Below are 14,003 nucleotides of genomic sequence, written 5' to 3' on the forward strand. Positions count from 1 at the left end.
GCTGAAACTTGCCCCATTGTCTGCACACTCAGAGTTGTGTTCTGTCTTCTGTTTTAGAGCAGAGCCACACCGTACATTTAAAGGACATTCAACACACATTAAAAGCACATGGCTTCCCCCAAAGAATCATGGGAACTGTACTTTGTTAAGGGATCTAGGAATTGTAGGAGAAAACTGCAGTTTCACAGATTTTGGACGGAGGCGCCATATCCTTTGAATGTGCTTTGAGTGTGATGTGCAAATCTGCCATTAGTGCATCTTGAGTTGTTTTTAATTTATCAGCGCTGTTTTGTAGTCCCTTTGAAGCTGCTACCCACAACTGTCCATTATTGCTGTAGCATACAGTACTGTGGTAGCATTGTGCACAAGCACTTACCGTGGTAAGCAACACAATTTTATTAGGAGCAGTATTACGTCACACCCTTATTGCTGAAAATCCTTTGCTGTGTTTGATTTTGAGGCACATGCGTGGTGCTGGCAGCAGACCATACGACACCCCTGGTTTAGCAGCAATGGCAGGAATACTGGAAATCCTGCCAAGTGTGTAAGATCTCACACGGCACTGGGTGAGATCTCGCCCCAAATCAGCACAATGTTGCCTGAAATGGCCTCTGATAGTGGCGGTGCTTCTCCACCAGCAGTGGATTTGGCAGGGTGTGTGGAAGTGAGAGTGGGCAGTCCACGCAAAAGGCAGCAGCAGGTATAGTGCTGATGGCGGCAACGACAGCAGGGCAAAGCGAAATGGGATAGGGCACCCCTGTCTGGCATAAGACAATAGTCTCTGTATGGTCAGGCACTCCTCTCGGCTTCTGAGGTAGAAGGAGCTAAGATTATCTTAGAAAGTGCCAGGCAGAGTTCTGGGTTCTCTGTGCAATTATAAAATTCTTCACTGGGTCAAAGGAAGATGCATGCCATTAAATATATTCTAACAGAAAGGATGAGTGAAGAAATTATTGACAGCAGGGGGTGTTACAGAGAGTGGCAGGTGGGAAGTTCAGCTGAGAAGAGACGTGTCAAGAGAGTTAGAGAGAAATAAGTGACTGAGTTGAGGGAGAGTGAAAATAGAGGCAAAATGCTTTGAAAACTATTCGTTATAATTTATTAAGTGACGACTTGTTCTATACTTGCTGCCTTGCGGGACATTTTCGGGAGGCTAGGGAGTAAGCGCTGCACAAATCCAGAGTGGAGTCCCTAAGGCAAGCTTCCGACAACTCCTGCAGCCAAGCTGGTGCCAAACGTATCGTTCTGCTTTCCTTTGCACCATATCAGTGAGGCCGAGAGGGGGGTCTTGTTGTCTGGGCAGCCCAGGACCTCCATACACATTGCCCAGGCTTGCACTTCAGAGAGGTCACTTTGGTGCTGCAAAAACAACATAGGAGGCCGCAGTTATGAGTTACCAGTCTCTGCAGCCACAGCAGGCGCTGTGATTCTCCTGGGATTTGAATTCACCCCCCAGAGGCTCACTCCGTTGTCTCTCAAGACAGATGGATGCCGACAATGACTTGTTCTTGCTGTTATTTTTCAGATCTCTATACCCCCCACACTTTTAAATCCATTTATGATATATGGGGTTCTAGGTCAGCAGATCTCACCCACTGTCCTCCTTTTGAATTAGCCAGGTAAATAAATACAAGGTGTGCCTTACTACTGTCTGCAAATCAGTAGCGGGTTATTTTGGGGAGTGTTAAGGGAAAGTTTGATTGGACCAACCAGGTGATCTCTAGGGCCCAGGGCATTTCAAGAATTTTACAGATACACTTATTATAATCCTTTGGTCTCAATGTATTTTTTAAAAGCATTTTGCATTTTCTGCATTCTCCCTATGCTAAGTAAGTTCAGCTTGGTTATAGCCAAGGGGTGGGGATTTTTTTTTAAAGTAGGTAGGCAGGATTATTTTGATTTAATGATTACTTTAATTCAATTGTTTTTGCAGACAATAAACAGGACTGAAAAATGTCGGTCTGAAAAGTTTGCCTTGAATGGAGAAACTTCACCGAACAAGAAGTTGGCATCCAGTTTGCACAGGCATCAACAGAGTTTTCTTTTAATTTTCTACCTTACCCAACGAAAACAAAACAGTGTTTCTATGTGCTGTGCAGATTGTTCAGTCATGTAGTCTGATAGTTTTATTTTTGCTATTTTTTTATTAAAGAAAAAAAAACCCATGGCAAAACACTGGGTTGGTCTTTTATCTGGATGAACATTTGAAATTCAGAATTCACCTGGAAGTGTAGATAGATTTGTTTTTGTTTTCCAAAAACACACAAAAACAGAGAACCGATGATGTCAAGAGGGAGCAAGCTGAGATGAAAACTAATGGTCTTCCTCAAGAATCCAGCTACTCTTTCCCCTTTCTCCGTGAAATCCAGTGTGTCTTTTATTTTGGGTTCGTTTTTCTTTCTTTGTTTTTTTTTTTAGAAATGTTTAGGTAAGGTTTATCTTGAATCTTAATTGCCTTAATTTTAAGGACGTCAAAGGCTCTCAAGGCAAGCTGTCAACGTCTTGGTAGAAGAAAGGAAAATGGATTCAAACGTCCACGGCATCAACTGGTGAAGTTCAACAGACTGAATTTTTAGGATGAACAAAATATATATATAAAAGCTGTACAGTTTAGCAGAAAACGATCTTTTTCTTCTTTCGAAGAAAACTTGTTGATAAAGGAACTGTGGAGACTTCGAGAATTGAAAAACATGCAGACTTTTATGAACTTTCTTAGTGTTGACAGAGAAGAATCTAGAAAGCTAAAGTGTTTTACAATAAAATTATTGAACTATTGGGGGGGAATCAACTTGCATTTTAAGGAATGCAGGTTTTTTTCTTGCAGAATGGAGATTTTTTTTTAATTTACAAAGTGTGATCGCTGGCAAAAGCATTAGTGCTTTTTATCTGCAGTCTTTTTTATGAGCTTTAAAAAGTTTTTAGTCTGCTTAGCTTGTCACATTGCAAACACCTAGCTTAAAAGCATTGGGCGGGGGGGGGGGAACTTAAGTAGATAGGAGCTTATGGTCAAAAAAGTGCAAAAAAAAGCAATAGCTAGAAGAAATTGTTGACAATTTCTGTAGTCTTTCCTAGTTGTGATCAAATGCAGCCTATGGATGGCCTATTTTATACCAAAGATGAAATGACAACCTACCGCAGTCCAGAAGATAGAGTCGTCCCCCCCCCTTATTTCTTCATTTTTTAAAAAAAAATATCTTTATTTGACCTACATGGCCGGACCAGTTTCTTAACTTTGTGTTTGTTTAAACTACCTTCCACTGGTGTTGTACATTCTATATGCTTAGGCTTCTAATGGAAAGTTCTGAGTAGTTGGTACTTAGCAATGCTTAGCGGAATTTAACAGCATGAGAAAGATATCAGTCGCCAGCTGTTCTTACCCAGGTGCATTTGAACTTTGCTGAGCTTTTCCATTGCGTTGTCCGATTTCTTTTGTACTGAACCTACGGTCTTCCTTCTTCTCAGCATCTCACAGGTTCGTTTCCTCCTCCTCTTCCTCCTCCCTGGGTCATCTTCCAGTGCTCAGAACCAGCCATCTCCATTTTGCATTTTGGTGGTCTGTTCAAGTCACTTAGAAGATGATTCTAAAAAGTAGATGATTGGTGTTTTCGTCTTAACTCTCCCCTGCAAGAGGAAAGATTAAAATGGTTAGTTCTCTCATGCTAGCATGAAGCTAACAACCACTTTGTACTAACTGGCTTTCTGTTGTCTTAATATGTTTGCTGACAATCACTAATTAGTTTGATTAGGCAAAAGACAATAGCAAGTACGTTGAATTGGCAAAGAAACCCTATTTTTAAATGATAAAAGAGTTTATGGAGTCTATATATTGGAGGGCCTAAGAGAATTATCTTTCCCCCACCCAAAAAAGGGAAGGGTGTCATGCAGTGAGAATTTTAAGACTGGCAGTGAAGAAGGCGCCTTCAAATTTTACCAGTTCCCTATAAAGTGTATGTGGAAAGTTTTAAAAGTATGCATTCCATTCATTTCCAACTTCCTTGTTCTCTAGTAAGTTTCAACAAGCGGCACAATCCACTGGGAATCTCTGCTGTGTAAACACAGTTTAAAAACGAAGGGGAGTTAAGCATAACATAAGCCTGAGCATTCCCATAGAGGTTGGACAGGTTCCTGGAGATTACTGCTCCAATATTGCCACCACTCTTGATGAATGAGGCACCAAAGTAGAAGATTTCTGTTCTCTATAGCAGGCAAAAAGATCTAGCGAAGGAAGCACTTAAACAAAGCCCAAATGATTGAAATGGCCTCCAGTGGCAGCAGCGGTGGGGTGGCTGTTAAATGATGATGGGTTCACCCCAATGACAGTGGTGTCTTCGAAACAGGGTAACCATACTGAAAAGTGACAATAATATTATATATATATATAAATGCTAAAACAGGTTTCCTTTGAATCGACCAGGTTCAATGGCCCCAGTTGTGATGTTAAGGATGCAACCTATGAAACACACAAGCCTCAGCGATAGGATAGGAAGTTTGTGGGAGGAATGTCCACGGAGTCCATGGTTACTTTAAATGACTTTTTAAAGAATCAAGTATTTTTTTAAGAATGCTAAAAAGTGTTTCCTTATTTTTAATGTAAGTATCTCTTGTTTGGTGGGGATGGGATTGGGTTACCCAAACAAATGGCTGCTAAATATGCAACGTTCAATATGAAAAACGTAAAAATTAAAAACAGTGAAACCATCTAGCCAACCGTTATAGACAAGGGGGCCTGGCTATGTGAGATTCTAAAAGTACATGTAGTTTTCCAGTTACTACATATGGACTATTCTGACTCAAAGGACCACAGCGCTGGGGTCATGGGAAGAGTTTCCATGTTATGTAAAGATCTCTAGCTTCTTCCTTTCTTTCACGTGCTTTGCCACTGCTGTTTACTTTCTGTGATCATCACTTGATTATTTTCTCTTTTTTTCCTTTGGAAAGCGTGCGCCTGTTGGATGGGACATGGGAAAAATAATCAAGCCAGCCTTATTTTTCTTCCTTTTAATGCTGTATCTTTTTTCCTGTATGTATAAAATAGAGATTATTCTTCTGTGGCACAATTTTGTTGAATATGAAAGAAGCACGCGTTATTGTTTTGTTCTTTTTTTTTAAAAAAAATTGTTCCTGTACAAATTCTAGTTTGGTGCAAAGAAAAGTCTCATTGCTGTTGACAGTGAGGCTGCAAGGTAGCTACCGTGTGGCTGATGGGATATGCTGAAGTACCTTCCCGATTCTTCTGTTCAGAAATCTGTTGCTTTATTTATACATTCTCATTTTGTTTGACTTGGTTCAGCAAATAGGGTTAAATCACGGAAGATTAAGTTGCCAGTGGGGCGGCGGCGGCAGCAAATAGTCCATATCATCACTTCAGGTGTTTTTAAAAAAGCTGTTTCGATTGTTTAATTTCCTTTAGACATCCTACATCTTTGTTGTTTGGCAAAAGGAAAAGAAAGAACTATCCGTTCCTATAAATCACCTGACATTGATAGATCCACTTTGATAAACTGATCAGCTAACAGCCTGGAAGTAAATCCATAATATGTTTGGGGCTGCACTGGCATAAATGGCCACTGAACACCCCCCTCAAAAAAAAACCCCCCAAGGGTGAGCCTTGATTCTAAATTTAGTTTTATTAACAATTTGATTTCCTTCACATTTATGAGTCTTCCTGCTTGGTCCGGGGGTGGGTTCAAGATCTTTGTCCAGTTGCTGCAAGATGGTAGGAACTTAACATTTTGACCTTGTGCAGACCCGACTGCGCAAAGTAATATAAACGGCAAGTTGGAAAACAAGATTCTTCTTCCTCTAGAGAACATTTCCATGCATAGTCTTTATCCAACTCCAACCTAAGATTTAAATGATCCAGAATTTCCTTTTTTAAAAAAATATTGTTATTGCTCCCCACCCCCCAAGTTAACCAACCTCTCCCTTGGTAACTAAAATAAAATCCAGAATTTCCATGGATGACGAGATGGTGCTTGAATATTTACATTTTGGCCTAGATAGGTCCAAGTTCAAAAATCCTTAGAATTACGTTATCTGCTTTGCACAACCACAGAAGTTTTATTTCCCCCAAAAACTAGGTTCCAGATTTCAAAGCCGTTTTCAGTACAACATGGTGTGGCTGCTGTTAGAAGAGATCTGAGTCTTGCTGGACATGTAAGCTGTCTGATGCCCCTCAAAGTTTCTTGCAAGTTTGCAACCTCAATATACATAGACTTTGCATTTCAGAATGTCCGCAAGGTCTACCCAGACAGTAATGATTTTTATGTGCTCAGTGTTAAAGTTCTTTGTGAGTATCAGTGACTGTTTCTTGCAGGGATATCTAACCCCTTGATATCCTATAGCAAGAAGGAATTGCGAAACTTTCGCTATTGATTAAATCATTGCACTGAGCATTCCCTTACTGCTACAGAATATTGGCAATGTTTACATAAGGATTCTCGATTTCTCAGAATGAGAGTTGAAGTGAAGGGATGGAGCTGAAACCCGCTTATCTATACTTCGCTCCAGTAATAGGGATGTGGGTGGCGCTGTGGTCTAAACCGCTGAGCCTCTTGGGCTTGCCGATCAGAAGGTTGGTGGTTTGAATCCCCGCAATGGAGTGAGCTCCCGTTACTCTGTCTCAGCTTCTGCCAACCTAGCAGTTCGAAAGCACACCAGTGCAAGTAGATAAATAGGTACCACTGCGGCGGGAAGGTAAACGGCGTTTCCATACGCTCTGGTTTCCATCACAGTGCCCCATTGCACCAGAAGCGGTTTAGTCCTGTTGGCCACATGACCCGGAAAGCTGTCTGTGGACAAACGCCAGCTCCCTCGGCCCTGAAGCAAGATGAGCGCCTCAACCCTATAGTCACCTTTGATGGGACTTAACCGTCCAGGGGTCCTTTACCTTTACCTTTTTACCTTGCTCCAGTAATGTATTTTGAAGGAAAACAAGTTTCTTTGCGGATCCCTTCTTTGAGCACCCACCATCACTTGCATTGTCACCTGCACAGATGGGCACTTACACAGACACATGGAAGTCCCCATAACTTCATCTTCTTCCTGATCTAATAATCCTGCACCTTAAATGTACAGATTAGGTCACCAATCAAAAGCAATGCAGGAGGAGCCCCTCAAAGGCCAATATCAGCATCAGCTGGGTGGATGATGGGATGTTGGCATGCAAACAACTCGATTAGGGTTATCCAGTTGTGATTCCATCTTCCACATGTTGCCAAGGCAACACGGAATTGCTGAGAAGCAGTTTTTGGATGACTAGCCACACAACTGTGACGACATCTGAACTGGGCCTTAAAAGATAGACTTCGATCTTGATGTTATCTTGCAACAAATGGTTTGAAGGATTCTATGGCTTTTTCAGCAGTTCCAGACCTCAGCTCAGCAAAAGTATTTTGATCTGAGCTGATTTCCTGCCAATTCATTTGAATCCAAGTATTTGATTATGGTGACTAGTTACGGAGCAAAGGGTAAGATTTTAAAATGCTGGAAAAGAGACTTTTTAAAATTACGCAGTTGTCTTATAAGATTCTATTTTTTGAAGGCCCCCTGGTAGCAGCCAAGGATTTTGGATTCCTCTGTCAGTGAACCCTGAAAGTGTTCCTGGTTGTGGGTTCATAGCTGCATGGCTTGCCAAGAAGCTTAAAGTGTCTCACTGCAGTAGTTCAAAGCAGAACTTTAGAGATATTTTGAAGTAATTCCATTGTGTTCTGCAATATTGGTGTTCACATCTGAGGAAGAAAAGTGGTGAACAGGCAAACAAGGGATTTTGCAGTGAGCCTAAGCATTAAAAATGCATTTTACGTTATCAAAAATAAGAAGGAAGGATATTATTTATGTATGTGTGGCGACCATACTCAGCAGATTTGAGAATGCCTGCAGTGTAATAAAAGTTTATTTTTAATATGTCACAGTATTTTGATCTAAATTATGTTGTCTATGGTATTAAAGAAATGATGTGAAATATGTAGAAAGTTGCCTTGGTTCATGATTTTAAGCCTGAAGGTGGCTTATCAGCCACCATCCCTATCATTTTAATGCTGAGACTGACATGAGCGAAACAGGTTTAAGTATAGTCTCTGGGACTATTACCTGTATAGTAAAAGTCATGTGAAAAGTGTGATTATGGGCTTAACATAATGAATCAATCCACATGGTGATGAGACCAAATATGGAATTTGAAGATAGTTGTGTTTGAGTCATACATGGCCAACATTTCATTTCAAGGCTTTATTTAACATGAAATTGGTTCTGATGTACAAAGGTATAAAGGATTTTCAAGTCCTCAGCGTTAGACCAAGGATATTCTAGCGGTGTGATGACATTGCAAAGGGAAAAAAAGCACGCTGCATGTTTCAGAGAACCTCTCCTTTTTTTAAAAAAAACACTATCTTGTTCCTCTACAGCGGTGGGTGAGTTACTTCATTTTGAATAAAGCATAAGCATAATCATGCATGTAAGCACCCATGTGCGTACTTGGCAAGGAAGGTCAGTGACTGATCAGATCTTTCTAGTCCTTGTTGAGCAGTTTCAGGAATCATGAAACATCAGAAGAAAGGTTATTTCTCTTAGGAGGGAAAAAAAACCCTTCTTCTACTGTCATATCACCTAAAGTGGATTCCAATCTCAAATTCCTCTTCATACCTCAGACTACAGAAAAGAAACAGTATTTTCACTTTTACTGACATGTTCTTTGTTAAAAAAAAATAAATGGAAATGTTTGACAAATGCTGTAAAGTGAATGTCGGGTTTGCTTCTGTGGGGATTAAAATTCTTGTGTTTACATAAATGGGTTTATATTTTGACAGCTATTACACTTGAGGTTCTTCCATCCTAATAACTGTTTGTTAGGAGCTGTGAATGATCTGCTATTAGTCCCGAATTATTACTACATTCTGATGCTGAAAGATTTTTTTACTGAAAACAAAATCTGGGGGAGGGAAGGGTTTTGTTCTAGATTATAATTGTGTTTTCTAACTTGATTTTGTTTTGTTTTTGATTTTTACTTTGGAAAGAAGTTTTGTGCATCTAAAAGGTTTGGGTCAATAGGTTTTTAAAAGCTGAAAAATTGCATGGGCCAGTTCATCAAACTTGGTTGAATTGGTTGAAACATGTAGGTTGACTGTTCATGCTGTGCCTTTGCAGTTGGGGAAATAGAAATTTTAGTGCTTCACTGTGAAGTTATAAAGCATATGAGGTGCTGCCCTTAGATGTTTTTACATCTGAAAAGTCAAAATGACCCCTTTGATATCCTAATTGATACCCTGGTTGAATATTGAAATGAAGGGAAGCCACACTGATTGTATCTCCTTGTGGCAAGCAAATCAAATGTCCCAATCACAAGCAGAAAACCAATTAATACAAGCTGAAATAAAAAAAATATCACCATGTGTTGGGTAGTTGTATCCAACCTTCATTCATCCCTAACCTGACCAACAATCTTTACAAGAAGCACTCAGGTGAATATTTGGACAAAGACACATCATGGGCCTAGTCTATCTACAGTGCAAAAAATAATAATAATGTTTTGTTCATTGGTCTTACAAAAACACAATGCTACTAATTGGAGATTGCAAATTTTAGATTGGCAAAACTAGGCTGGCCTAAATGGTCATGCTAAGAACAAGCTCTTCTTCCCCTCATTGATATACACCTCAAGGAAGTAAGTTTCTTGTAATAAAACCGGAAGTGTCAATATTTCATACAGCAAACTTTAAACTGTTTCCCGCCCCCCCTCTGTTTCAAATGAAAAGGCTCCCGTCTGGTTAAAATGAAATCGAATCAAGGAACCAGGGCTGTGAAACAAGATTAAATTCCTACCCAGTAAATGGAAAACACCCTTTTTTTCAGGCCTCCCAGTTCCCAAAGCGCAGCCCAAAAGAACTCTGAAAGGAATTAAGATAACGATTCTGACTTGTAAGGGCATCTTTGTGCTAATGTTTCAAAATGTCATGAAAAGTTCTGTATTGCTGAGGGGAGGGTTTCCCCCTCATTCTTTTTTTTTATTATTTCTGTTTGTACCACAATCCTAATAGCTGCCATTTTCCCACTCCTGGGGCTTTCTGTAGATCAGTGGATGTTAGGTTTAAACCTCTCTTTTCTTTGATGAAGCTTTCAATAAAAAAACAAAACTAAAGAAAAGCACTGAGTCTTGTGTTTTCTTGAGGCTGGCATGGATCAAACTGAAGGACGGCACAGTGTCCAGCACTAACGGGTCAGAGTGAGACCTCTGAAATCCTCCTGAGAAATAAAGACTGTCACAACATCTGGACTGAGATAACCTCAGAGTTTGGAAGGAGGAAAGTGTATTCTGTGGATAATTGCACTATTATAACATAGCTCAAAAGACCCTGAAATACACAGAAATTAGAATAATCTGGGGGTAATTTTTAAATAGGAACTGTAAGCTCCAACTGAATTGAAGAAAAGTCCTATAGTTGTGAGGAAAGAATCCATAGCCGAGGAATTGCACATCCTGATATGATCTCTGGCCACAATCTTCTATCTGGTGCAGACTTCCCTAAAAGGCTATGTTTCTGACTACAGCACCACAGAGACCTCCAGGGATAGACTTCCCTCTTAGTGAAGAGGGAGGTCCACAGCACCCAGTCACCCTCCTGGAGGGCACAGAACTGCTCTTTTAATTGGCAGCTTAATAAATCAAAGTTTTGGTTATGTCAAGTTTGCTTGGAAGTAAATCCCACTCGGTTCAGTGGGACGCTTCCAAGTAAATCAGTAAAGGAAAGCAACCTAAATCACATTAAAATTTGCCCAGGCTCTACAATTATTCTGTGGCGCTGAGACTTAAGTTGGCTATGCAGATTCTCCCATCTTTTTGTGCATTCGCGGTTTGCGAAAGCTGTTGTTCACCCCATTTGAAAGTTCAGCATTTATCCTTTTGCTAGACCTAGGGCAAGTCATAGAATGAAAGGCTGACTTTTCCATATATTTCTAGTGCAGAAGTTTAAAATTATTTAATTATATATTATCTTAACATTAATGGACATCTTCCCTCTTTATATTTGTGCGTTAACTTTTTTGTCCCTCGGTCTACCCCCAAGGACACGCTTTTTCGCTTATACTTAACCACAGGCAATGGGGGGCTACAATGGGGGGGCGGACGCAAGGCAAACATGAGCAGAGACGTGGATGTCACACTTACCTTTGAAGAGTAGGCTGCATTCAAGAGATTCTCAAAACAGACACACACACACCTCCACCCTTCGTCCAAGGAAGCAAGAGGCATTCATTACTTCAGTTCAAGGATGATCTTCAGCCAGGCAAAACGATTCCAGGATGATGAGGGGCCGTGGCCTGGGACTCAGCCACACAGCTGCAAATTAAACATTTAAAATGTGTTGTAAACTGCAATATACAAATGCGACACTAGATGGTGAAAGTGAGCTATGCAAATTTCAATGTATTTTTTCAAAACGTTTTAAAATAGAGCATTTTCACTTTTTTCAAAAAAAAAAAAATGTGTATAGATTCCACCCTGGTGTAATCTTGAAGGCTAGATGGAAAGAGGCACTTAGCTTGAGGTTCCTCAACGCAGCTCTATATCACCCCATTATTCCTTTCTTAACGTAAATGGAAGATTTAGAATTGTAGAGTTGGAAGTCCGACCCCCTGCTATCAGTGGCGCGCAGTGAACATTTTCAAAGAGGAACAGTTAGGGCCAGAGGCTCTAGCTTGCGAGGGGCGTGAGAGGTCAATGTCATGAGTGTGACATTTGACATCGCGCATGTGAGCATTGCACCTCCCACCCGAATCCAGGCAGAAGCTTCCCAGGGTTTGTGAAGGAGGTGCCAGGGCTCTGACAGGATGCTGAAGCCCTCCTGCCACCTTCCAAAAGCCAGATGGGCTTTGGGAAGATGGCAGGATGGATCTTGGACCCATCAGAGCCTCGCACCTTCCTCCCTAAGCCTTCCGGGCTTTGAGAAGGGAGCACCAGGGAAACATTAAGGTGACTAGCCTAGTCCCCTTAGTCCAATGGCCGCACGCCACTGCCTGCAATGCAGGAATCTTTGCCCAATGTGCAGCTCAAGCCCATGACTGAGATCAAGAGTCTCACACTCTAGCGACAATAAAACAAATTGTGTATACCATTACAGTGGTGCCCCGCAAGACGAACGCCTCGCAAGACGGAAAACCCGCTAGACGAAAGGGTTTTCCGTTTTGGAGGCGCTTCGCAAAACGAATTTCCCTATGGGGTTGCTTCGCAAGACGAAAAAATCTTTCGTCCCCCCGCGGGTTTTTTTCGCTTTTTTCGCCCTTTTCCTAAGCCGCTAAGCCGCTTACCAGCTGTTCCGCTGATAAGCCGCTTAACAGCTGATCGCGAAAAGCCGCTTGACAGCTGTAGCGCTAATCCGCTAAGCTGTCAATGGGCTTGCTTCGCAAGACGAAAAAACCGCTAGACGAAGAGAATCGCGGAACGGATTATTTTCGTCTAGCGAGGCACCACTGTACACACAAACCCAAGCGAAACACCATCGCTTTTTTCGGGGGGGGGGGTACTCAAGAGTACGCAGTACCGGCACCTTTTCCCCCTAGAAGAAAAGCACTGTCGATAACAGTGAAAATCGATTTCCTGCTGTGCTACTTTGACATGAACTCCAGAATCATAAAAAACAGCCCGCTTCTTTTCCAAACGTATCTTCATTATGTATTTCTTGTTTCACTCCTTATGCCAACGCTTGCTTGCTTAAGGGAGTGGTATCTCACTTTTTTACATAGCATTTTCTCTATTTTCCCTCTTCATAGCTGTTTGGTAATTTAAAACAAAAAACAAAGCTAGCTCTCCAAGTGGAAGGAATATGCTACTTTGGACGATAAGACAAAAACAAAGTTGGACTTCTGCTTTCCTTCCCAGCTACTTTGGGAATTCCCAACAGCACACAGACTTATTCCTAGCAAGCTCTCTTAGCTGTTTGACCTTTCATTTGAACTGCCCGTTCTCCAGATACCCGCAAGGAGCGACCACCTCCTCTTTCCTTTCAATATAGTTTCTTTTCCTCAACTTAAAATTGTCTGTTCTTATGCTTCATACACGCCCGTTAAGTGCTTTGATTTATTTTTCTATACGTTAAGCGGTTATACTGTTTCTGGGGATGCTTGAGCCATAGTGTTTGTCTTTTTAGAGTTACGGATATGGACGGAACTGAAATTTAGCTGGGCCTCAAGGGAGCTGCAGGCAAATGTTACAGCACTGCCTTTGGTTTTTAGCTACAGGAATGAAAGTTTCCTTTTATCAGGGTCACATGGCTACATGCAAGTGGGGATATGGTTTAATATAAATTTTGCATGCTTATAAAGCCCACCAGCATTCTGAACAAGTGACCCCCTAACTCCCTGCTTCTACCCACTCATGTTAGCATGGACAGGGCTGAGCGATATTTGGTTTTCAACATTGTGATATAATATCACCCATTAAATATTGTGATATACCGATATATCACAATGCCTAAAATAAGGATGGAGCTATGTAGAGGCATTGGCTGGCTTCACAGTTATCCTCACATCATCTTTTTAGCATAGTACACACACACACATGAGCTGGGCAATGTTTTGATACGTTGTCAAAAATCAGTTTGATTTCATAATATTCAACATCACAATATATCGCGAATCATGATGTGTGTGTGAGTGTGTGTGCTATGTAAAAAATTGTAATGTGTGTGGGGGGGGTGAAGCCAACCATTGCTTCTCTCCTGATTCCTTCCATCCCTGTTGCTCTGTATAGTAAAATAACAGTTGTAACAACATGTTAAAGGTAAGTAAAAAAATTTTTTTATCAGTTTTATGCCCCTAAGTAGCAGTTGCCAGGACATTATCCCATTAGCCTCTACATAGTAACAACCTTAGTTCAGACATCACAATGTTTAGTTGGTTATCATAGAATCATAGAATCATAGAGTTGGAAGAGACCACAAGGGCCATCGAGTCCAACCCCCTGCCAAGCAGGAAACACCATCAGAGCACTCCTGACATATGGTTGTCAAGCC

At 41.1% G+C, this 14,003-nt stretch overlaps 1 protein-coding gene across 7 annotated transcripts in view; it reads left to right on the forward strand.

The window, feature by feature from the left end:
• The window catches only part of RBMS3 (RNA binding motif single stranded interacting protein 3), a 752,431-nt gene extending 742,291 nt beyond the window's left edge, over positions 1 to 10,140 (forward strand). For all 7 annotated transcript variants that reach the window (XM_053409861.1, XM_053409864.1, XM_053409862.1 and 4 more), the window contains one exon: positions 1,934 to 10,140. In XM_053409861.1, the coding sequence (XP_053265836.1) occupies positions 1,934 to 1,940 (7 nt within the window). In that variant the 3' untranslated portion in view covers positions 1,941 to 10,140. The remainder of the gene's footprint in view (positions 1 to 1,933) is intronic.
• Positions 10,141 to 14,003: the final 3,863 nt, after the last annotated feature.

The sequence above is a fragment of the Podarcis raffonei genome, chromosome 12 (genome assembly GCF_027172205.1).
Source record: "Podarcis raffonei isolate rPodRaf1 chromosome 12, rPodRaf1.pri, whole genome shotgun sequence".
Classification (NCBI taxonomy): Eukaryota; Metazoa; Chordata; class Lepidosauria; order Squamata; family Lacertidae; genus Podarcis; species Podarcis raffonei.